The sequence below is a fragment of the Anabrus simplex genome, chromosome 5 (assembly GCF_040414725.1).
Source record: "Anabrus simplex isolate iqAnaSimp1 chromosome 5, ASM4041472v1, whole genome shotgun sequence".
In the NCBI taxonomy this organism is placed as follows: domain Eukaryota; kingdom Metazoa; phylum Arthropoda; class Insecta; order Orthoptera; family Tettigoniidae; genus Anabrus; species Anabrus simplex.
This window is the reverse complement of record NC_090269.1, coordinates 107,047,302-107,070,316: the sequence shown is the minus strand read 5'-3', so window position 1 is coordinate 107,070,316 and position 23,015 is coordinate 107,047,302. Positions and strand designations below refer to the sequence as shown.

The 23,015-nt window shown below is 36.4% G+C and overlaps 1 protein-coding gene across 1 annotated transcript in view; it reads right to left on the bottom strand.

Moving 5' to 3' along the window:
* Positions 1 to 23,015, bottom strand: part of LOC136873810 (protein VAC14 homolog) — a 108,785-nt gene that overhangs the window by 49,250 nt on the left and 36,520 nt on the right. Inside the window, exons 5-8 of the mRNA XM_067147062.2 lie at positions 13,857 to 13,977; positions 13,631 to 13,754; positions 6,358 to 6,590; positions 2,653 to 2,806 (exon numbers count right to left, since the gene is read on the bottom strand). Of these exons, the coding sequence (XP_067003163.1) occupies positions 2,653 to 2,806; positions 6,358 to 6,590; positions 13,631 to 13,754; positions 13,857 to 13,977 (632 nt within the window). The remainder of the gene's footprint in view (positions 1 to 2,652; positions 2,807 to 6,357; positions 6,591 to 13,630; positions 13,755 to 13,856; positions 13,978 to 23,015) is intronic.

Genomic DNA, 23,015 nt, shown 5'->3' with positions numbered 1-23,015 from the left:
CTGCAGAGTATTTTGCTACATAATGGTTATAAATTGTATACCACCACCTCTCCTACCCTGCCGGCCAACATTCTGGTGATGAATTCTTTTTGACCAACGGGACTCGAACTGGCTAACCACAGTGTCAGACCATGTAAGACCTGACTCTATAACGATTATGACCACCAGGTAAGAACAGAGAAAAGAATTAAGGGAAGAAATGAAGAAATATTTCAACATATTAAATGGAGGTTGATGAACAGTACCAATGATTGTAGAGGAGACGAAAATCATGAGGTCCAACATCCTTTAATACGGCTGGAATTGGAGACGGCACTGAAGAGCTTGCTAAACGGGAAGTCTTCAGGTTACGATGAGCTCAATTCAGACATGATGAAAGCAGCCATAACACCAGGCCTAAATTGGATATACAGAGTGTTCTCAGTCATTTGGGAAGAGAATAAGATCTCAGAAAATTAGACAAAAGATTCATCATTCTACTGTTCAAAAAGCAAAATAAGAAAGATATGCAGAAACTACAGGGGCATCACTCTGGTGTTAAACTCCCTGAGGCTGTTAGAAAAGATAACAGGAAAGGGATTTACAATGATAATGAAACCTTTATTGGAAGAACAATGTGGTTTCAGGAATGAATGAAGCACACTCGATGTTGTTTTTGTGGTGTGAATGACAGAAAAATACTGGGAACACGGTAAAAATTCTCTGATGGTATTTTTGGACATTGAAAAGATCTACTATGACTGTTCCTAGAAATAATATCTGGGGATACCTTGAAGGTCTTTAGGTTCCAAAATTCTTGACTGACAAAGTAAAGATACTTTACAGGAATTGTTACAGCTGTATCAGGTAGGCAATGGAATATCTGAGTGGTTTGAGGCAGAGAGAGTAATCCAACTGCCTTATTACCACCTGTGTTCATCGCTGTAAAGGACAGTATCATAAAATCTATAAAGGAAAAGGACAATAAACCAAACACCCTGGTATTTGCTGATAATGTATTGATATGGGTAGAAGCAGAAGTACAAGAAAAACTAGCAACTCAGAACATGTTCAAAGAATTTGAACTGAAAGTGAGAAGAACAAAGTGTGTAGAAATAACTAGAACATAAAAGGAACAACTTCAAACATCCATTTGGAGGAAGCCGAATTAGAATCTGCTTCCCACTTCAAGTACCTCAGAATTATAATCTCAAAAGATAACATAGTCAAGCAGAGAATACTCAACAAGACCCAGAAGGCATCTAATTTTAACAATCAAGTCAGAAACCTACTTTAGGACTGCAAAATACCCCAGAAAACCAAAATAATTATGCCTCACACCTATTTTTTACCAACTCCCTTTTATGGTTTGGAAACATGTACTCTACTAAACAAAGATCTCAGTACAATCCAAGCAACAGAAATGAGATTCATCAGGACTATGAATCAAAATACCAGAAGGGATAAGATCAGAAATAAAGTGGACAGGAATGAAAGGTGCCTATTGTCAGTGTTATAAATAAGTGTAGACTTCAATTTTTTACAATTGGCTTTACGTCGCGCAGACACAGATAGGTCTTATGGCGATGATGGGATAGGAAAGGGCTAGGAGTGGGAAGGAAGCTGCCATGGCCTTAATTAAGGTACAGCCCCAGCATTTGCGTGGTGGTGAAAATGGGAAACCACGGAAAACCATCTGCAGGACTGCCGACAGTGGGGTTGGTGTAGACTTCAGTAGGCCTAAATGTAATGAGAATAGACAATGTGAGGAATGCAAGGAAATACTTCAACCTCAAAGTGGAAGGAAAAATACCCAGGGGAAGACCAAAGAAATGTTAGAGATAGTGAAGTTGGAGGTGGAGGAAAAGGGGCTCACATGGCAAGATGTCCAAGAACAAAAAATGAGAAGGAAAAGAAGAAGAAGAAGAAGAAGAAGAAGAAGAAGAAGAAGAAGAGGAAGAAGAAGAAGAAGAAGAAGCAGAAGAAGAAGAAGAAGAAGAATAGGAAGAAGAAGAGGAAGAAGAGGAAGAAGAAGAAGAAGTTGTGGTGGTGGTGGTGGTGTCAAGTGATTGTGTACCATACCTGGGAATTAAAAGTTGGAAGATGATGGTGGTGGTGATGATGATGATGATGATGATGATGATGCTTCTCTGTAGCTAAGACAAAGTTTGGCAACTTATTACTGGATTATGTGTTTAAGTCTTTAAAACAAAACAAAAATTTGTGGAGAATAAACAGGAGACAACCAGATGAGAGGTTAAAATAAACTCCGATTCTGTGGAAAGGGCAAGATGATTTCAATTGGAGTGTATCAGGAGATCCTCTAAACCGAAGGCTGCTATCCTCACCATTCAGCCAAGGAGCTTAATACAGGAAACACATAATAGGGAGTAAGAAGGAATCCATTAGAAAAGAGGTATTGCTACATATGCACAATCTGAGTAATGAAATACAAACTTTTGTCTTCAATAACATACACACACTTTTATGCAAACTTTCTAATTTTCATTTCCTCTTTGTTCAAAGACATTGTAACTTGGCAATATTCCTTTAACTGATTATGCAACATAAAAGCAAAGGCAAAAACAATATGTTTAATACAACATAACATCTGAATGAAATAGGAAACATGACTAAGAAAGGTTGAATAACTTTCTAGAAGAATATGCTTACCTGATAAACCATCAATTTTGCCGTCAGTATTTCTACCAGCTGGAGAAGAAATGATCTCTGCAAGCACCACCAAGTCTTGCTGAACAACCTCATCTGAAGTATCAGACAGTACACGCAGAAGAACTGGGAAGAGTTCATCCACATGATGGAACATCTGGGAACATAGGTATTTTATTATTATCTAACCATTATTATTAAAAATAAATATAGGATGAAAAGATAATCCGCTAAAATATTTTAAATTTTTTTGTTTACAATTTTCTTTGTCACACAGACACAGAAAGGTCTTATGGCAACAATGGGATGGGAAGGGGCTACGAGTGGGAAGGAAGCGACCGTGGTCTTAATTAACACTCCAGTGGTTGCGTGAAGAAAAGTCATGTCACTGGTCACGTGAATCACAATTGTGATCCGTACTTTCTTTGTAATATAAGTCTATTCTATACAATTTATTCAATGAATATGATTATGCATTGTGAAAAGAACTTTATTTTCTGTACAATATAATTATGCATGCATTTATAAAAAATACTTGAAAAATTACTGGACATTGTGATTTGTCTCACTTACTTCCTCCATAATGTTTTCGAGGTACCGTACCTCACTGTCTGGTTCATTCAGTCATCGATTTATATTCTCATAGTCATCCATTTTGTACTGATATATCAACAATTGATATAAACTCATAAAGCGAAGTAGATATATGCACATGAACTGAGATTAGACACTGTAATAAGAAAACAAACAAAGTCAAAAGAAGTCACGCCAGTCATCGCACGGATCACAGTTGTGTTCCACAATAATTAATTTGCTTTATAACGCAACAACCTTCAGTCAAGGTTAGCAGACTACTGCATTATCAAAGAGGGGATGGGGTGCGAGGAAGGTACACAGATGCTCAAGGTCAACAGTCATACCAAAATCCAGGAGCGAAAAAACTAAACGGCTGGATCACTACTGTGATCCGCGCGACCACTGGAGTGTTAAGATACAGCCCTAGCATTTACCTGGTGCGAAAATGGGAAACAACAGAAAACCATCTTCAGGGTTGCTGTCAGTGGGGTTTGAACCCACTATCTCATGAATGCAAGCTGATAGCTGCGTGACCCAAACCGCACAGCCACTTGCTTGGTAAAATACGTTTATAAAACAAGCAATACTGATGTCACATTCCAGCTGAATAAGTGTGGTTGTGTGTACTAATGCCCAGGCACTAGCTGTGATGATAGGCATTTTGCAATCTTCATTTATTTATATGCAACATCTTTGATCAGCGTCTCCACCCTACGGAGAAATCACCATCAACAGCAACACATGCCCTCAATCCACATGAACACTGCAGAGGAGTTTGGAAATGAACCCTGGCATTTGGCATGCAATCTAGTGATTTAAGAATTGTATACTTAGCCTGCTGGCCAACACATTCTGACTGTGATTTTTTCCGCCAATAGGACTCGAATCAACTAATCATGGTACCAGACAATAAAAACTTGACATCTTAATGATTGTGGACATCAGGCGAGTTAACTCCAATTCAATATTTCAATGTAAATATCTATATATTAAAAAGTTTACAAAAAACAGCTTTGGCAAATCCGTCTGTCCATTCTACTGGACCGATTTGCTTCATTTTTATTTTATTCTCTCCGGAATTACCTGGCGGTGATTATGAGACATTGATAGGTCTCTTAAGTTCAACCAACGTAATCATAAAATCTATTCATTAAATGATCTCTCCAATAATTGCAGGCGAAGGCTTACCCTAACTCGCAATACATTCTGTACTTAGCAGGTTGCTAAGCAACTACACTTCCATTAATATTTATTTATTTATTTATTTATTTCATGCCTTCATTTGTGGCAAAGTTAAGGCTCACGGCCCTCTCTTACACTTAACTACATATCTAATAAACTTTATAAAACAGAATATGAAATAATTTAACAAAATATAAATCCTAACCTCATTCATTCTTCCATTCATACAAGCTGGTTATACATTTAATAGGTAATCTCGGCAAGACCGCTTGAAAGAAGCTAAGGAAGTGCAATTCCTAACACTAACTGGAAGGGAATTCCATAGCCTTGCACCAGACACTTGAAAGGAGCGGTTAAATGAAGATGAGCGATGCACAGGAATTGAGAGTGTCGTAGTCGATCGTGTGTTGTGTTCATGAGAGGAAGAGAGTAAATTAAACTTTGAGGATAAATACTGGGGTTTAGATTCATTCAGCAGACGAAATACGAGAGTAGCAACGTGAAGATGTTGTAGTTTATCGATTTTTAACCAGGAGAGAAGTTCATAATAGGGGGAGATATGAGTTGAAAATTTAATTGAAAATATAAACCTAATGCATGAGTTCATTGCCCTCTGTAATTTTAGTGTCTGTTCCATGGTGGCATCTATCATTACAATATCACAATAATTAAGTATGGGAAATATGAGGGTCTGGATAAGTTTAATTTTCAAGCTTAGTGGAAGAAGTGATTGGCGAGTTTTGAGAGGGTGAAGTGACGAGTGAATTTTCCTACAGATGCTTGTTATGTGCTCACTCCAATCTAGTGCGTCACTTATGATAATTCCAAGATTTTTTACCGACTTCTGAAATGGTATAACTACACCACAAAGCAAAAGTGAAGGAAAACCATCTTCAGGGCTGCCGACAGTGGGATGTTTAAGATTATTATGAGTAATATGGGAAAACTCCCAAGTGGCAGAAAAAGAAGAGGTAGGAAATGTATCTGCCATTAATAATAATGGTGTGTGGCCTCCAGGTAGGCCTGGTGCAGGTCTTTCGAGTTGACACCTTACAGACACCTATGATGAATTCCAGTGCTGAATATGGCACACAATCCTAGCCCAGCAATGGGGCGATCAGTTGCCTGTCTCCGCCACGGCAGCTCGACCAACACTGGGCTGCACACTGCTTTAAACATTGGACAAAGAACAGCCAATCAGCGACTGCACCCCCACCATGGTGGACCAATAAGTGAGCAGTGCACCATGGCCTGCACTACCATTGGCCAAAGAACAGCCAATCAGAGACTGCTCCAACCATGACGGACCACAGCTTGCACTATATATCGACGTGGATTCTGACACCACTCCATTCCAATGAGTTCGTAGCCATCCAAGTCATTCGGAACCCTTGAAGATGCTGAACGCAGTCTTCGGTGAAACGTCGGGACCATCATATGCCTACAAGCCCGGAAAATACAGACATTCTTCATAACGCAGGCCATGAAATCCTCAAGTGCTGTATGTTTCCTGCTTGTCCAGCAATCACTGCATACTGTCAAAAGCTACGCTAAAGATGTCTCTACTTGCTGTAGTAGCTTCATAAGATTCCATCCATCTTCTTAGACATAAAAAACAAGTCTCTCTAATTAATTCAGTATTCACAGGTTTTGTGCAGATCTGTTTCCTTACTTCCATTTTTCAAATATTTAAACCAACAGTTACTTTGGGAACAACTCCATATTATATCTTTTCAAAGAAATGATAATATACCCCAAACCATCCTCATAAATATTAACTTAAAGATATTTCCATGATTCTTACACCCTCTAATAGCATTGAGCCTCGGTACATTCCTCTAAAAAAAAAAAAAAAAAAAAAAAAAAAAAAAAATATTTTGAAAACCTTTAAATTCCTTAATGTCATAAGATATGATTACCCAAGTGTTTCAGAAATTCCTTACATCTTACTTTATTTGGTATCTTTATATGCAGATGATGAATCCATTGCAGTACTGCTACTTTGGTAGGAACTGAGGTGTGGAGCAAATGTTTAATGAGAACATCGACAACTGAAGGCACATCTAACTCTGGACGTTCAGATGACTTCTCTTCCTTACAATTATCCGGAACATCACAATCGTCCTCTGATGATATCAGTTTCATGAAGCTAAAATTAACAATTTTAGCAGTTTCCTTTATATCTAAAACGGTGTTAAGGAAATAGCACTACAAGACACACTTCAACACAAAAATATTATGAAATAATAATGTGAAGCACAATTCTTATGTGAACTTAATGACTATGTTACAACAGGAAAACCACAAGTTACAAAAAAAAAAAATAATTCAAAAGCATTATATATTTTACCAAAATTAGATATAAATTTGACTTTGAGTGAGCCTTAATTAATATCTAAATGATATATGTGGACTGAATGGTTTCCTATACCTCCACTGAACTGGAAAATTTCTGAAAGTATGATATGTGCAACCTGGACAACCGCCCTAAATGCAGATCTTTGATTGATTGATTGATTGATTGACTGAATACAGAAAAAAATACAGTAGAGTCTCGTTAATCTGAACTAACTGGGACCGGAGTCTGTTCGGTTTATGAAATTTTCGGATTAACCGGAAAATATTTACTAATAATAATGTTATTGTTTTTATGTCCCACTAACTACTCTTACGATTTCCGGAGATGCCTAGGTGCCAGGATTTTCTCCCGCAGGTGTTCTTTTACGTGCCAGTAAATCTACTTACATGAGGCTGACGTATTTGAGCACCTTCAAATACCACCGGACTGAGCCAGGATCGAACCTGCTAAGTTGGGGTCAGAAGGCCAGCGCCTCAACCATTTGAGGAAAATAGTTTCTTCAATACAGGACAGTACATACTGTAATTTCAAATGCCCATTATTTAGGAGTTACATTAATAACATACTGTATAAAATTACAGTACGGTAGTTAAGAACCCGTAGAGGGGAAAACGACTAAAACTAGGTTAAAACTTGTCTCTTAAATCTGCTAAAATAGGTAACGGTTTACACTAGTCTCATATTCAGATGCCGCGGCTGCCTAGAACTTGCCATACGCTATGTCGAGCAACACTCCGCTACTACACCCATTGATGTGATGTTTATGAGATTCTGGTTTAACACTGCATCTTCGAGTAGGTCCCAATCACAACGGCAAAAGAAACTAACAGACTTTGTAAAGATGAACGCCCAGTGATTGATGGTTTATGAAGTGTAATTATGTTTACATTACGTTATTTTAGTAAAATATGACTAAAAATGCAAGTAAATCTTCATTCTATAATATGTTCTTTCATTTTAATAAGGAGAACTTAAAAAAAAAAAAAAGAATATTTCAGTTTGGATTAACGGTGTTCGGATTAATGGGACTCTAGTGTATAGCAACATTTTAAAAAAATATTAATCTGTTCTATTTTTAACTCTGTTATAATATATTTGAAGTATAGAGAAATTTAAAAAAAGTATTTAAATTAAAAAATGCAAAGATATTGCACCACTCCCGCGTCCAGGTGGGGATACACGAGTTCCAGACTAGCTCTTAATAATAATTCCATCTGCCAAATATTGCTGGGTTGTGAGTTCCGCGTGAGAAGGTACACCGATGGTCTACGGTAAATCCCAACCTACGTAGATGAACGTCTTCAACACGCTATCAGTCGGATACCGTACTTGTATGATACCGAAATTTATCATAAAAATCAGATTATCATGGCTTGTCAAGAATTCCATACATGTCATCATCATAATCGCAATCAGAATTGGTCATTATAAGCTTATATCTAGTACTTATTCTAAGTAGACATTGAAAGAATTTTAATGTTTTCACTACTCAGCTTTTATTAATAAATTGGTCTAAGTATGACTTGAGATAAAGGTAGAATATCTTGAAAAATTATTTATACACTGTGGCTGGTTTCTTACGCAATCAGCATCTCTAAATAATGTAATTATGTAGCATTGGAGAAAACAGGTTTAGAGAAACCTCTAATAAATAAATGAAATTAGGCCTCATTCATCTATATCCTAATCCTGGCCTGTCGAAGAACTGTATCATAATTAAGTAGTATCCAAGGAAATTAAATGAAAAGAAAAAAAAATAAATTATATAATTAAGTAAAATTATTCAACATAATTGTAATAATTGGATGCATCCAAATGGTTTAAGTAAAACAAACTATACTCCCTACTATATACAATGTTCAAATTGAGTTTCAATTGAAAATGTGAAAACGCAAAGAAGGTGGCTAATAATTAATCAATCAATTAATTAATTAATTAATTAAGATCTGGAATCTTTCCAATTCAAGCTGGGTTGCTTCTTAAAATTACCAAAATTCAATCGTCTGAACCTAAATTCACATGCAATTAAAGAAATGCATATCACTCGGCTGAACACTTCACATCAATGTCCACGCACAGTAGAAAAATCGTGTGAGAAAATTAATGTCTGTCCATTAGGGATTTTCTCTAGTTGAGGTTTCAAATTTTTGTATGTTTCATATTTCATTTCAACTGACCTCCATATAAGCAAATCTAAGTCCACTTTAAGTCGTAAGCAATCTCAAATTAATTCCATTGTAAGGCTTATGTGGCTAAATCATTCAATTATTATTTTAATTCATGGTTGAAATTCAATTAAAGTGTGTATATGACTTAATATAGCATTACCAAGTGTAATTAATTAACTTCCAACGAAATAATACCATAGGTGGAAAAATTGACACATATGAAGACTCTATCTTCATCTAAAATCCACATATGAAAGACTAAGTTACCAGTGATGTGTTAAACTGCTCCCATAAAATCACAAGTTAAATTGCCGTCTGTGAGAATACATGAAAACAATCATAGGTATGTCAGTGAAGGCCTAAATATTGACGTAGGTGGCCTCTTGGCTCTTCTGATGATCCTACATACTCAATTAATTCCATACTGATGGCATTGAGATCGTATCCTAATCTGTATTATATATATATTAGGGAATAAAATAGCGATCGGAAACAGTACGTTTCAATACATATACCTTAGCATGTGCAACCTACACATACTACCATCTCTCGAAGAATACTATGACCAACTTCCTAAATAACAATAACTATCACCATCAAAATATACTATCAACTCATATGCTTATTACATTCACCATTTAACAATTCAATTATCGCGTAGCATTCATAATCAAAGCACTCGTTTCATCAAAATACGCAACATATGTGCCATAACCTACACATATATAAATCATTATCATTACTGTCATAGTATCAAAGAACAGCACATCGTAACCTTAAAACTGTGCCACTATATTTTATTGTAACATTCCCTAAATACGATCTTTACGCATGTTATTTTGTTAAAGCCATCACGCATATAAATATTAGCTTCCTCTTAATACTCTAACACTTCACTGACAACGAATTAAGAAAAATATCAATCACTTCTCCACTACCATATTGACAAACTTACGAACGGCATTCACTGGTATTTTACACCTATGTGTGGGATTTACGGTAACTTCAGATGAATACCTATTTCCTTATAAGTACACTCGTATATTAACTACGCACACACAATGTCATAATGCACATTATATATTAACCAAAAGAATAAAGGTTTCTACTTACGACACGACTCAAATGGGGACTTAGCTTTGCTTATTGGGTATTGACTTCCATCTCGCTGTTAATCGTCATGGGATGGTAGGCCTCGCTCCATGGTTCGGCTTAGGTAATCGGGTCCATCTCGTCCTCACAGCTGATTACCGCCCTCCTGGGTCATCAATCTCGTGAAGCGCGACCATAGCCGGAGTAGTCTCTGCCTCAGCTTCTTAGAACATCATAGTGGTCTTCATTGCGTCAAGGACAGAATAACACAAGGCATTAGTTGATTTATACATGCTGTAATCTGCTTAGTAGTGCTAATGCGAAAAGTATATATGTATTTTGGTCCGTCTAATTTGCTTATAACAGCTCTAAATATAGTCTTATTTCCACTGCCTTGCTCGCCGAAACGGTGTGAATTTTACGTGCTTTTAGAATTGCACTTTATTTTCCGTTTAATCCAGCTCTCTTGACGTTGTGCAGTATCGGGCAAATACAATGTTCTGAGCCCAACTGTGACGTAGTACAGATCCAACTTGACGTTTCCTAACAGCTGGTCTATAATCTCACGTATACGTGTCAACCACAGCTGATGTTAAGCGGGTTATCGTAGATTTGATCTTTTCTCCAATAATTGATTAAAGAATCTGATAAGTACTGGTTTCTTTACTCGACTCCGTCCTTTCTTCGATGCAGTGCTGAATTGAGATTTGTTCTAATGGAAGATTTTTTTTTCAATAATCGGTTTAAATAATCCGCTCTCGTCATTCTTTCGCACCGCCTTCTAAAAGTGGTTCTTTTCGTGATTGCCGGTTGAATTTATTGTCTCTTCGGCTCGTACCGCTGCTAATTGCTTTTATTTTAATTCTTTAATGGCTGGAACGCCATTTTTGTTCCTAATACTGCAACTATAGAACGGTGAAATGGCACAATATGGTCACAAAAACAATCTTTTCTGTCATTTCATGCACGAGAATATGGTGTATACTTCTGGATTTGTTAAGACATAGCTGTTTCCAAGAAGTTGTAAAGGACCTCTCCACCCCCTACTTAGTTGTCTTGACGTATAGTGACAGTGAACAAAGATCAGTAATGGTACAACCCCCATTGGGAGGGTGTACTGTCAGAGTTTACAGGTTGTTTGGATGTGAAGTAGGAAACATATACTGTGAGTGTTGTGTGTCCATGCATAAAAAATGTGATAATCATAATATAACCATAACTTTCCTTTTTCGACTGTGGTTAGCTGGTCGTGAAGTTCATGAACCAAACACCAGAAAGAGGAGAGTAATTATTCAAATCCTAGTCCTTCATCTGAAGGAACCCTGACCAAGGAAAAAGAATTTGGTTTAGAAAGCAGAACAAAACTTCCTAAACCAACTGTCAAGTAGAGCAAAATATTAGAAATTATTTTTGAAGTGTAACTGAAAACAAGAGGGGGGTGGGGGGGGGAGGTGTTCATCCAGAAATATCTGGAGTAGGAATGTGTACAGAAACACACATTCAGTTATTTTTATTTATTTAATTATATTTGTGTGTGTAATATTTAATTATTTATTTTTATGTATGTCAAGTTATTGCCACATTATATTATTGCTATCGTGGTTCCCTGACCCCGTAACAAGAAACTGTACCAAGGGGTAGGCGTGCACGCATACAGCTATCGTGGAGTTATATTATTTATTTTATCAAAGTAATAATAATGTTATTGTTTTTACGATCCACTAACTACCTGCTTTTGACAGTTTTTGGAAATGTTGAGGTGCTGGAATTTTGCCCCACAGGAGTTCTTTTCCATCTCAATAAATATACCGGCACGAGGCTGATGTATTTGAGCACTTCAAATACCACCGGACTGAGCCACAATGGAATCTGCCAAGTTGGAGTCAGAAGGCCAGCAGCGCCTCAACCATCTGAGCCACACAGCCCAGCTTTATTCAAAGTATAATGCATGATGGTAATATAGTAAGCATAATATTATTTTATTTTAACAGTTGGAAATGTTGACCCACTTTTTGTTTCTGTACTGCTAGCATCAAGAAACTGACTGCAGATAAAAGCATAATTTCAGACAGCCAGTGCAACTGTCGACAATCTTACGGAACTACTTCATCAGAGAGATTACAAAGAGAACGTTGGTTCTGTACTTAACTCCTGTGATATTATTCTGTCCATAGAATGACACAGGCAAGACAATACAATATTTAGTAACCAGAGATGACAGCTAAGAGAGTAGATGTACTGGATAGTAGTGCTACTATTTTGAGTATTTTAGAATAGGGAAGTGATTTATTTTCTGTAAAAGATAGTGATACTGATAATAGTAGGTCATACAGTAAATGCAATATTGAACTTATAAAGAGGACCTGTGAGTAATGACAATGACCAAATATCTGAAGATGATTTGCACTGCAAACTGAGGTTGATATAATAAACAGGTTGGTAAAATAATGTACAGACCAAGGGGAGAATCTAGGAAGAGGAAGAGAGCTGTTTCAGAGGAAGAGATGGAAGAAGAAACTGAGTAAAATGTGGTAGTGGAAGAACAATTTTTCATTAAGTTACTGCAGCCAGTTGCCTTATATAATAGAGTGTTCAGTGAAACAATGAACTATGAAAAATTAACACATGTTCAGATACATGTGCACATATTTCATCTGTGCTTAGTTCAGTCAAAGAAAACTAAAATTTCTTGCATCTAAGGGCATGGTATCTGTCACAATGTCTATGACACTACGTGCATATACACTGTGAATCCGTCAAAAGGTTAGAATTCAATTGATGCTACAAAGAAATTCACCCAATACTGTATCACACCAAATTTCTGTTGATGAAATGTTGGTCACCAGACAACACGTGATGCGCTATTAGGTTCGGAAAAGCAGTTCATGTTGCCATCTTTCCACCAATGTCTGACTCTTTTTGACAGTCAACTGTCAGACTAATAAAAGGCAAATATCTCATGAAAATCAAGAACGAGAGGCAGGTATATAAGATGAAGAAGAACAGAAGTAAGATCAAGATTAAGAGAGAGGGTCAGAAAAGATAAAAAGTTGAGATGAAAGAGAAAGAAAATTAAGTACCCAGTATATACAGATACAGATTTATGAATTGTGTCCATTTCTTGGAATATAGCTTCAGGAACTGCTTTACATACCAATGTACAGACACACTGAATCAACCATCTAGTAGTCACGAGCAAACAAATTTTGCAAAGCAAAATGCAGACAATGAAGGGCATGAAAAAGAACTATCTACTCAGATCTTTAATAGCTGACAACCAGGTATTGGTTAGCTGATAGTCATTATCCTTGTTAAAATTACTGGAATAATTGCATATTACTACAGCTTTCCATATGGTCCTAGACCTATTGAACGGGGTGCCAAAAGAATCATTCTACAGTACATTCATACAGTCACTGAAAACCTATGTATTTTAGTACACTATTATACACACATTCTCAGAGATAAAAAAAAAGGTAAATTTAATTTTGCTCTTAAAAATGACAGAGGGTTTTATATACATTCTTTCTCCCCACAAATCCTGTACCATGAATATCACATTTATAACTGTAAATTGACCTTTTCACACATCTTGAAAGGATACTTTTTCTTGAGTCACAGTCATACGACAGGCATGGGAGGACTGCTGTAAGGATTCCAGAAGCAAATGGAAGCATCATCCTTGAAGAAAGTTGCACAAATTCTTTTATCCATGTGATAGCTGTAAACTAAAATTATAATACACACTACATGCAGTTCACAGAACAGTTTAACAATATTTCAACAACTTGTGACTTTAAAATTACATGTTAAGAACATCTTATACTTACCTGCAGCAACTCGTCAGAAGCTTGGGCATGCATGGTCAGTATATTAATCATCCCAGCAAAATCTACTCTTGATGGATCATTCTTGATGCTACGAAGAAATTCACCCAATACCGTATCACACCTGGAAAAAAAACCACCCCACTCTCTAATGAGATATATAAAGTATGTGTGTTATCACCTTCATTATTTGTTACTGTAATGGAAGAAATTCAGAAAGTGGTGAAAAAGAAATTGGAGTTTGAGTCATGAGATCTTGGTTGTTTGTGGCGATACTGTAATATGGTGGCAAAAGTAGGAAAAAAGTATAGATTCAGCTAGTTATTTTAAGGGAAATAATAAAAGAATAGAGTATGCCCAGCTACTTGGTCGAATGGTCAGTGTACTGGTCTTCAGTTCAGATGATGCTGGGTTTGATTCCCGCAAGGGTTAAGAATTTGAACTGGATAAAGTTCATTCCTCTGGTTCAGGGACTGGATATTTATGCTTGTCTCAATACATACATACCACACTACAAACCACCACAGAAACAAGTAATAGTAAATGTATCCATCCACAGAGAGTCGGCGTAAGGAAAGGCGTCGGGCCGTAAAACTGGCATGAATACATGTAAAGTGCCAGTAATAATAATTAGGGAGCGGATTTTTATGTAATTACATATTTTTTTTGCGTAAGTTTTAACGCAAGTTACGAAGTTCATTATTCCTATTGTGCATCCCCAAGTGTAAAAACTGAATCTTATTTCACATAAAAACACATATTTTCACATCTTTTAAATGTAAATACATATTTTAAGAAAATCTATAATAAGCACATAAATCGGCAATATTTGTTGATCAATAAAATTTAAAATGCTTCTGTGTTATAAAACAATGCTCATATTTTCATTTTACGATTACGGTATTGTTTTTAACAGTGTATTTAACATAATGTATCTGAATGTTTCGGCTATTTATGGACTTCCCTCCATAAGTTCTAAAACTTGCTGGTCTCTGGCTACGTCGTTACATTTAAACAGCGATTTGATTTGCTGCACAAGATGTTTCCTTGCATGATGTCATTCCAACTCTTTATGAGTCAACGCTCTCAGATTTTGTTTATAGAATATCAGCGAAAGGCAATCACGGAGAGATAAGGTGACGTAATTCCGTTACGACATGGGAAACTCGGACGAATATTGCCCCACCATTAGGTAGTGGAATTTCATCACTCCTAAGAGTAAGGTTAGCTGTTCGGGTCCATATATCATTCCTGTGGTTGTGTGATTTTGTATGGACTTATAAGAAATATTTCCTTCAGTGTACGCTGCTATTCTTTTTATTGAAACAGTGATTCACCGTAAATGCGTGTGTCGTAACCTGCAAAATAATGCCAAAAGCGAAGTCGAGTACAAGGTCGCGTCTTCAACAATATGTAGTGGAATTTAAAAGCATTTTCACTACCGACGGAAAAGTATTATTTTGCCAACCGTGTGGTAAAACAGTACGTGCAGATCAACGTTCTCAAGTAATCCAGCATTTGTCTGGAAATAAGCATACTGCGGCTGCTTCGCGTGTGCGTTCGCGACAATTACTAATAGCTGAACCAGCTACTTCAAATGCAGGCCCATCTAAATATTCCCAGTATTATTTAGATGTGTGCAGAGCATTTGTTTGCGCCGACATTCCTCTTGGTAAAATAAATAATCCGGGACTGAGAAATTTCCTAACAAAGTACATTCATTTTGAGCCTCCAGACGAATCCACATTAAGGAAAAACTATCTCCCAAAATGTTACGAAGAAACTTTACAGAGAATTCGGGCAATATGTGATGGCGAAAAACTGTGGGTGAGCATTGACGAAACCACTGATTCAAGTGGCAGAAAAGTAGGAAATGTTGTAGTTGGTGTGTTGAAGAATGACAAAACTGCTTGTGAACGTTTTTATTTGCTAGCGTGTAAAGAAATGCTTGCTGCAAACCATATCACTGTAGCTAGGTTATTCAATGAAGCCATGCACTTACTTTGGCCAAAAGGTATAAAATACGACCATGTATTGCTTTTCCTTACTGACAGTGCAGCTTACATGAAAAAGGCAGCCGAAGGCCTTTCTGTGAGCTTTCCGAAAATGATACACGTAACTTGCGTTGTTCATGCTCTACACAGGTTATGTGAAACTGTGCGGGCTCAGTATCCTCAAGTGGATAAATTAGTGTCTAATGGCAAAAAGGTCTTCGTAAAAGCACCCTCAAGAATCGACCTCTTTAAAGAGAAAAACCCGGATCTTGCGCTTCCTCCTCTGCCTATTGTTACGCGGTGGGGTACCTGGCTTAGTGCTGTGGTATACTACGCAGACAATTTCGAAAGTTTTGCATCCGTTGTGAACGTGCTAGATAAAAACGACGCGTCGTCAATTGAGATTCTTCAAGAGATACTAAAAGACAGCTCTTTGAAAAATGATTTGGCGTTTATATCTGCCAATCTAAGCTTCTTGTGTAAAACTATAGACATACTTGAAAAATCCACTAACCTGTTGTCCGAAACAGTGAAGGAAGCGCGCGCTGTTGAAAATAAATTAGATTCACTCCCGGCTTCGCAGGTACAGGGACTGTTAAAGGTCAAATATCAAAATTTGTTCAGGAAAAACAGAGGATTTCAAACAATGTGCCAAATTTCTAGTGTATTAGAGGGTGCTCATGTTGGCGAAATTGATGGCGTTATTGTTGGTGACATTCCTCTCTTTAACTACGCTCGTCTGACATCCTGTGATGTGGAGCGATCGTTTTCGCAGTATGAGGCGTTCTTTAGAGATAATCGGCATGCATTTGTGATGGACAATTTGGAGATGACCTTTGTTGTTCACTGCATTCTGAGACTACTTCTAGCAACTAATATTCCAGCGTGTGATGGGTGAGTACGAACTGGTACTATTTTTTCAAAGATGATAGGTTGCTTTTGCCATATTTAAACAAAACATTACCTTTAAAAAAATAACCATTCATAATATCTACTCTGGCATATCAAAAATTAATATACCATACAGCACGTTTCCATACACAGACACCATTTTGCCTTAAGGAGCACGTTTGGTAGCACCATATTCTAATACAAAACATTATACTTATTTATTTCTTGAGCGCGAGTAGTTATGTGATATTTAAAGGAAAATAATTTCAATTTTTAATCACATATTTTAAAGTTTTTCATCACATAAAAAATAAATATTTTTCACATTTTTAGCACATAAAAATCCGCTCCCTAATAATAATAGTTACAGTACAAAAATGAGCAAGGACAAGAGTAAATTAATGGTAGTGACAAGGAAACAGAAGTGGAATGATAATGATAATCCTCTAGCATCAGCTACCATGTGCAGGCATTTTACACTGATGTCATTTAGGCATCCTGCATGTCAATACTGCTGTTTTGTTTAGTCTACCAGATGGTTTAATACACCAGATCTCTACTGGACAATCTATGACTGAGCTTAAATTAATTTGTTGGGTAAACATCAAATGTGTTACCATATCTTTTACATGCTGTCATCATTAGACATGAAGTGTCAAATGGAATTTTTTAACAACCTTCAAAAACCAGGCTACTTCAGCCAGACTTGAATTCATGATCTCAACTCAATCACCACTGATCTGCCCAAACTTTGTAATCTTTTTGTAACCCTACTTTTTTGTCAGAAATCACCCAGAACAAATCAAGCTGCTTTTCTTTGGATTTTTTCCAGTTCTCAAATCAAGTAATCCTGGTGAAGGTCCCATACACTGGAACCATACTCTAGTTGGAGTCTTACCAGAGACTTGTATGCCCACTCATTTATATCCTTACTAAAACCCCTAAATACCCTCATAACCATCTGCACAGATCTGTAATTACCCTTTATTTACAATACTGTGTATGTGATTACCCCAATGAAGATCTTTCATTATATTAACATCTAAGTACTTACAATGATCCCCATAAGGAAATTTCACTCCATCAACAAGAATGACGGAATTTTCCAAATATTTTTATCTGATAAGCAATGAATGAAATCAACAATATGTATCCTACTTACACGCTTTGACCTTAAAACATAACCATGCTTCTTTCTAAAGGAATATTCAAACTGTTTCAAACCCTAACATGAACGACTTTAACCAAGATTCCGGTTTTGTTAAAATTTTTACGACTCAGGCGACCATGTCAAAATGACTGGCCTGTAATTTTCAGCTTTATGTCTACCACCCTTTCCTTTATGCACAGGGGCTACTATAGCAACTCTCCATTCATTTGGTATAGTTCCTTAATGCAAACAATAATCAAAAAAGTACTTCAGATATGGTACTATATCCCAACCCATTGCCTTTAGTATATCCCCAGAAATCTTACCAATTCCAGCTGCTTTTCTAGTTTTTAACTTTTCTATCTTACTGTAAATTCTTTGTTATCGTACATAAATTTCAATACTTCATTAGTATTAGGCACCACTTTATCTGGACATTTTCCTTGTAACCAACAATCTTTGCATTTCTGCCCTCTGTGCATCGTTGCATACACGTTCATTAATAATTCCTGGAATTTACTTCTTGGAACCTGTTTCTGCCTTAAAGTACCTATACAAACCCTTCCATTTTTCACTAAAATTTGTATGACTGCCAATTATGCTTCCCATCATGTTATCCTTAGCTGACTTCTTCGCTAGATTCAATTTCCTAGTAAGTTCCTTCAATTTCTCCTTACTTCCACAGCCATTTCTAACTCTATTTCTTTCCAGTCTGCACCTCCTTCTTAGTCTCTTTACTTCTCTGTTATAATATACCACCTTTAAAAGAACAAACTTATTTTCACATTCCTCAACAATTGCTTTAAACCCATCCCAGAGTCAGTTTACATTTTTATTTACGATTTTCCAGCGATCATAGTTACTTTTTTTAAACTCCCTCATGCCTGTTTTATCAGCCATATGGTACTGTCTAATAGCCCTACTTTTACAACCTTCCTATTACATTTATTTTTAACTACAACAAAAACAGCTTCGTGAAAGTGGCCCACACAACCACTTTTTTTTTTTAAACGTTGCACCGACATAGATAGGTCTTATGGTGACGATGGGATAGGAAAGTCCTAGGAGTTGGTAAGGAAGCGGCCGTGGCCTTAGTTAAGGTGCAGCCCCAGCATTTGCCTGGTGTGAAAATGGGAAACATGGAAAACCATCTTCAAGGCTGCCGACAGTGGGATTCGAATCCACTATCTCCTGGATGCAAGCTCACAACTGCGTGCCCCTAACCACACGGCCAACTCACCTGGTACTAATACAGTACTCTTATACAAAGGATATTATTGGAATCATTTCAGAGAGGGGGAGAGAAATAAATAATACTGAAGTAAAGGTCACAGTAGAGATCAGCAGAAGCCTGAAGTGGTCTAGTCATGTTAAAAGAAATCAATCAATCAATCAATCAATCAATCAATCAATCAATCAATCAATCAATCAATCAATCAATCAATCAATCAATCAATCAATCAATCAATCAATCAATCAATCAATCAAATCACTGATCTGCATTTAGGGCTGTTGGCCACATGGCAGATTCCTTATAGGTTGTTTACTTAGTCCATTCTTAAATGATATCAAAGAAGTTGGAAATTTATCAAACATCTCCCTTGATCAATTATTCCAAACATTATTTCCTCATCCTATAAACAAGTATTTTCTCTTGAATACCAACTTCATCTTCATATTATGATCCTTCCTACTTTTAAAAACTCCACTCAAGCTCACTTGTGTACTAATGCCATTCCTTGGAACTTCTGCTTAATCTCGTTACTCCCAAGGCTTCCCAGGCCAAAGTTTGCAACATTTTCGTAACACTACTTGTTCGTCAGAAATCATCCAGAATAAATTGTGCTGCTTTCCTTTGGACCTTTTCCAGTTACTGAATCATGTAATCCTGGTGAGGGTTCCATTCACTAGAACCATATACTAATTGGGGTCTTACCAGTGACTTTTAAGCACTCTCCTTTACATGCTTGCTACAATCCCTAAACACCCTTATAACAATATGAAGAGATCCTTATTTACAATCCCATTTATGTGATTACCCCAATAAAGATTTTTCCTTATATTAACACATAAGTACCTACAGTGATCCCCAAGAGTTACTGTCAACCCATCAACACAGTATTTACAACTGTGAGAAGTTCTTCCCTTGGTGAAACTTACAACCTGTCATTTCACTCCGTTTACCATCATATCTTGGTCTGCTGTCCATCTTACAACCTTGTCAAGGTCTCTTTACAGTCACTCACAATTCTGAAACTTATTTATTACACTAAACAGCATTACATCATCCACAAAAAGCTTTATCTGTCACTGCATTTATTTACTCATATCATAATACATATAAGAAAACACATAGCTCCAATAACACTGCATTGCAGGACCCCCCTTCCCCTCTAATTTAGCTACTCTTTTGTCTAGTACAATAACCCTCCCCTCTAATTTAGCCACTCTTCTGTCTAGTCCAATAACCCTCAAATTTGTCAATAATTTTCCATGATCTACCTTGTCAGAGGCATTGGATAGGTCAATAGTGACACAGGCATTTAACCTCCTGAATCTTTTTCTTTAATTCTGTGAAATTGAGCATCACAGGAATAACCTTTAGTAACCCTAAACTGCCTTCTATCAAACCAGTTAGTAATTTCACAAACATGTCTAATGTAATCAGAAATAATTTATTTAATAAATGTGCCACCAACAGAGACACACTCCAATTATAGGTGGCTTTTACAAATTATTTGAACAAATAACAAATACCAAAAAGAAGAAAATGTGAAAACGCTATGTAAATGAGATGATAATGCTCTGTATGAAATGGATGAAACAATATATCATATACAGAAGCCTGCTAATAAATCAAACAAAAAAATTGTAACAAAATCATGTAAATATTATACATATAAACAAATCACTTTGACGAGAAAAATTCTTTTATTATATTTACATATGTGTCATATTCATAAGCAAAGTCAAGATCTATATGATACTTATTAATTAAGTTATTGTATGTTTCACACATACTGATAAACGGAGAGTTCTTAAAAAATACAGCTTTGGAGACTGGAGTAATAAACAATTGCCGAAATCTTAAATTTCCTTTTCTAACATTAAAGCATAACTCGTGAAGCGAACTATTATCGTCAATTAATGCATTAACCATCTTATAGAGATAAATTTGTTGAGCTATTACACGCCTACTGGCTAGCGATACATATTTAAATTCATTCAACAAAAATCCATATGAAACATAATTTCTAAAGGGGAATATCTTATATTTTTTATAATAAATATATCTTAAAAAGTGTTTCTGCACCCTTTCAATTTGATTTTGATAAGATTTATAACATGGAGACCAAATTATACATGAATACTCAAGTTTTGATCGGACAATACTATTGAATAATAAGGTGAGTGCATATGTGTTAGAAAAATCTGTTGAATTTCTAATTATAAAACCCAATTTCTTATAGGAATCATTAACCATTGTATTAATATGGTCCTTGAAAGATAAATTTCTTGTAACAATTACCCCTAAGTCATTAACAGAGTGAACAACTTTGAGTTCTTCATTATTAATTTTATATTTATGAAAATCCACAGCCTGTTTCCAGTCATTTGACCAGGTCAGGGATGGAATGAATGAAGCCCCCATCTAGCGGCGAGGATAGGAAATGTGCCGGCTGCCGAAGCCTGTCACACTCCTCTGGGGCAATGATAAATGACTGATAGATGAAATGAAATGTGAATGGAGAGTGTTGCTGGAATGAAAGATGACAGGGAAAACCGGAGTACCCGGAGAAAAACCTGTCCCGCCTCTGCTTTGTCCAGCACAAATCTCACATGGAGTGACCGGGATTTGACCCACGGTATCCAGCAGTGAGAGGCCGGCGCGCTGCCGCCTGAGCCATGGAGGCTTCTATTAATTTTATATTTATAATTCAATGTATTTTTCTTATCTGAAATCTGAAGGAAACATTTATTTATATTAAGTTGCAAACAGTTTTCAATACTCCATGCGTATAAGTAATCCAAATCATATTGTAATTTCAACATATCATCAACATTTTTTATCTCTTTATAAAGTTTGACATCAGCATATAATAAACACTGAGAAAACCTAATTCTAGTGGGCAAATCATTAATATATAAAATAAGAATAAAGGACCAAGGTTAGACCCTTGTGGTACACCAGAAGTAACATTGTATGTGAAAGACTCATGTTGATGATAGTAAACATAGTGTTTCCGTGCACTAAGATAAGATGCAAGCAGTTTTAACCAAGGAGGGGTCAGATCAAAGCATGACAATTTTTTCGTTAAAATGCCGTGATCTAATTTGTCGAAGGCTTTGGAAAAATCTGTGTATATTACGTCGACCTGTCCTTGATTATTCAAAACGGCATACGCATATTGTATAAATTTTAATAGATTAGTCGTAGTTGATCTACCTGGCATAAAACCATGCTGATTGATATGTATACCGACCCTCGCATGATTAAATATACGCGTGTACATTATTTGATCAAATACTTTAGCCGGTGCACACAAAATACAGATAGGGCGATAGTTTTCAATATTTTTACTGTCCCCACATTTAAAAACTGGACACACTTCCGCTATCTTCCATACTTTTGGAAAGGTTTGCGTTTTTACCACAATGTTATATAAGGCTCGTAAGGGAAAATCCAACACATTAGAGCATGCTTTGAGTACGTATGGCGGTATTCCATCAACACCACATGACCTTTTAGGTTTTAATTTTTTAATAGCTAACATATATTCCTTTTCATCCACTAATTCTAAAGATAATGGATAATTAACATATACATCAGATGAATCAGGAATATCATAGGTTGGTGGAGGTTTGGAATATACCGATCCAAAAAAGGTGGCAAAGCCATCAGCAATACTTTTATTATTATTAAGTAAGATATTGTTAAATTTTATGCCCTGTTGCAGACCCTCCTTGGTATTTATTTTGCATTTCATTTAGCTCGAGAACTGATTAACATCACTTTTGATATTCTCTTCAAGTCTAGAAATATAATTCTTATACGCTTTACTGATCATATGTTTCGTTTCTCTCCTTAACTGGTTAAATATTACCCTACTATACTCTGAATGTTTC